Source organism: Panulirus ornatus, chromosome 30 (assembly GCF_036320965.1).
Source record: "Panulirus ornatus isolate Po-2019 chromosome 30, ASM3632096v1, whole genome shotgun sequence".
NCBI lineage: Eukaryota > Metazoa > Arthropoda > Malacostraca > Decapoda > Palinuridae > Panulirus > Panulirus ornatus.
In genome coordinates this window covers 8896323-8899653 of record NC_092253.1, presented here as the reverse complement: position 1 = coordinate 8899653, position 3331 = coordinate 8896323, and the positions used below count along the sequence as shown (strand labels likewise).

Below are 3331 nucleotides of genomic sequence, written 5' to 3'. Positions count from 1 at the left end.
GAATTCCCTATCCTTAAAGATGAGAATATTTTTTTGGTTACCTCACTAATATCAAGATACCAATGTATTAACACAAAAGAAAACTTTGGCAACAATTTAAATAGTTGGGAAGGTTACAAAAGCGGTGGCTGCGGGCCGAGCCCAGTAGTGACATCTATGGGCAGTGGCGGAACACAGCGGAAATGTCGAGTGAATTTGGTACGGGGAAAACAATATTTGTTTTAGCAATTGTGGTAGGATGTTTTGCCATCCTGTGGCCAAAGATCTTTTACCCTATGCTAACGGCATCGGTTAAACAGCCGACACCCGCAAGACAAGGTAAGTGTCACACTGTAATTGCTCTTATTCTTAGACGGGGCCGTTAGCAGACGAAGTTTTTTTGGCCCAGCAGACGACGATGCTCGGCTGGTCTCTGAATACCCTCATACTCCACTGGCTATTTATCTCAAAATTAAGGGATATGATCTTCATATGGTCGTTTCTCTTGTCTCTAAAGATATCAGCTGTGCCGTTTATGTGCTCAAACCAATTTAGATATGCTGTTGATGGCTAGTGTCATAAATATCATTCTGTAGAGGAACGAATTTTCGAGGTTATTTGAAAGTTGGCTATTTTTAGGAAGATGCCTTAGCAAAACATATGTTTTAGTCCCACGAAATTGGTTTAAAAACTGCTAATATGGCCTTCCTGTGTATCGTTCGGAGATAGTGTGGTGTTAAGCACTTATCCGTGTTTAAGTGATCATAGATCAGTTATAAGTAACCCGAAATTGATACTGGAACTTCATATCCACCCCTTAAAAGGGAAAGAGTTTAATTTCCATCAACTATACCCATATTTGATCAGCGTATAAAGGTTCGACCGACATAGTCTGCTCTGAAACTTAATTCAGCTTCAAAACTTTACTCCACACGCGTGTATCATCTTAGTCACAAGAATATGTGCACTGAGTAAACTCGCTCGTATTCCGTGATTTGTTCACTTTTACTTTAAACAATTGAAAGAGAAATATGATCAGTTCATTTCGAGACATTTGTACACACACACACACACACACACACACACACATACACACACATACACATTACTGAAGGGTAACAGGTAATTACACTCTTCTCAAAGCAATATGAATAACAGTAAAGACGTCTTGTGAATTTGGGGTATTTGATCATTTTAAGTAGTACTGGAATGTTGTAGGAATGATCGTAATCGTAAATAGCTGGAAGGTTACATATTGTCTCTGTCAATGGCCAATAAACACCATGTTCTGTCTGTTTTGATAAATGCAAATTAGACAATTGTCGCATCGTATTTGTATGTAGTTGTATATGGTTAGATGTGCAGGGCATAGTGAAATAAACCAATCTCATTTCTGTAGTTCATTGTTGTAGAGAATGCATGGGAAGAAAACATTTGGAAGACCTGCAGAAATCGGCTCAGGTTACACATGTATTTTTGTGCTTGAGGATACGTATGGTGCTTGGGGTTACGTCATTTTGGAAGCAATTTAGTTTTATGATACAACGAACTGTAGAGTGTAATGGGTAAATGAAAATAGCAATGCAGGATCGCTGTATTGTGTGCCTCATTTGGTGATGAATAACACACGAAAAAAGGAATAAAATTGTAAGATATTTAAGTAACTGGATCGTGAACTTACATGGTCGAAACCCATAAGGTTCAGGTCAAAGGCTAGGGCATTATACAATTGGTGGTGCAATGTCGTGCTCATAGGTCGTACGGTTATAATTCTCTCTCTCTCTCTCTCTCTCTCTCTCTCTCTCTCTCTCTCTCTCTCTCTCTCTCTCTCTCTCTCTCTCTCTCTCATATATTCTTATTTTCAGTTGATAAGAGAGCGGTATTGGTCACCTTCCGGTATGTATTACGACCAAACTTTGTGAAATGCTAGGCTCAGTTTCCGTAGATTCACTTGGGGACTCTTTCTTTCCCCTTAATGTTTCGGAGCTTCTGGGCTGCAGCAGTGTAGATGTCTTATTATTGTCACTGACATTGCATTTCATTGTCATTTTCATTATTTTTTTGGGGGAAGGGGGTAACTTAGTATTTACAGATTCGATAGCAGGCATTGTTACAAACTACGGATCAGTATGAGTGCTGATACCCACTTATATTATCTGCTGTCGATAACAGCAACTTCAATCACTAATACACACGTACGCCACAGACATTTGGAAACTTTCTCTTAAATACCTTGGACATTGAACTAGAGGTTGTTGAAGAATGCTGAAGTCATAGGAAAGCCAGGAAACTCTCCAGAAATCTGTACGTGTTGGCCTCCTGACTTCAAAATCGAGTGGAGTGGGCGATGGAATGTCTGGAGAGGTTTCAGGAATAACATCGTATGTCGTTTTTCCTCGTTAATTGTCCCCGTCTTACGTTAGCTTCAGTAAACAAAGTTTTAGTGCTTAACTTAGGGATGGAGAATGGCAACAAGATTCGCCTGACTCAGCCCAAATACTTGTATATATGGCAGCGCGACCCACCCCCTGTATTTGTGAAGGTTGGTCCCCAAATAAAGAGTTGGGTGGTGGTGAGTCGTGTGATGCAATGGTGTTGGTGGCGCCGGCAAACTGGTAGGATGGTCGAGGTGGTGCCACACTGGTAGGATGGTCGAGGTGTTGCCACACTGGTAGGATGGTCGAGGTGGTGCCAGACTGGTAGGATGGTCGAGGTGGTGCCACACTGGTAGGATGGTCGAAGTGGTGCCACACTGGTAGGATGGTCGAGGTGGCGCCACACTGGTAGGATGGTCGAGGTGTTGCCACACAGGTAGGATGGTCGAGGTGGTGCCACACAGGTAGGATGGTCGAGATGGTGCCACACAGGTAGGATGGTCGAGGTGATGGTGGTGGAGATAATTATGATGGCATACTGGTAGGGTTATAACTAGTAGCTGTGGTTGTGAGAGAAGTTGTTTGCGATGGAGTGAAGGTGTTCATTGTAGACTAATTGGTTAATGTGTGCAGAAGTTGTGGTTGATTGGCAAGGGTCACGCCAAAGTTCACGCCAGCACCCTGGTCTTGCTCCAAGGGATACGTTTCCAGGAATCAAGACAAAAATGTCCCGGTGATTATTGGGACGGAATTCAGGAAGAAGAAAAGGTAATTGGGTTATATGAACTAAATGATGTAATAGTTTGATGGTAAAGTTATGAAGTGTGGTAATTGCTCCCTCCGGTTGTAATTATGTTGCTAACATGCACTGTTACTATGATGGGATATAATTTATAACCAGACAGAGAATATTTATAAACCTTACGTTTAAGTAACGTCTTTTGAAATCATGAATGGAGGCAGAACGTATAGACTGC

The 3331-nt window shown here is 41.7% G+C and overlaps 1 protein-coding gene across 20 annotated transcripts in view; it reads left to right on the top strand.

The window, feature by feature from the left end:
• Nucleotides 1-130: 130 nt before the first annotated feature.
• Nucleotides 131-3331, top strand: part of LOC139758387 (uncharacterized) — a 126537-nt gene continuing 123336 nt past the window's right edge. For 17 of the 20 annotated variants that reach the window (XM_071679720.1, XM_071679731.1, XM_071679730.1 and 14 more), the window contains exon 1: nt 132-318. In XM_071679720.1, coding sequence (XP_071535821.1) covers nt 183-318 — 136 coding nt within the window. In that variant the 5' untranslated portion in view covers nt 132-182. Of the gene's footprint in view, nt 319-3331 lie in introns of all 20 variants that reach the window. The other 3 variants (XR_011714815.1, XR_011714814.1, XM_071679732.1) reach the window with 2 other exon arrangements.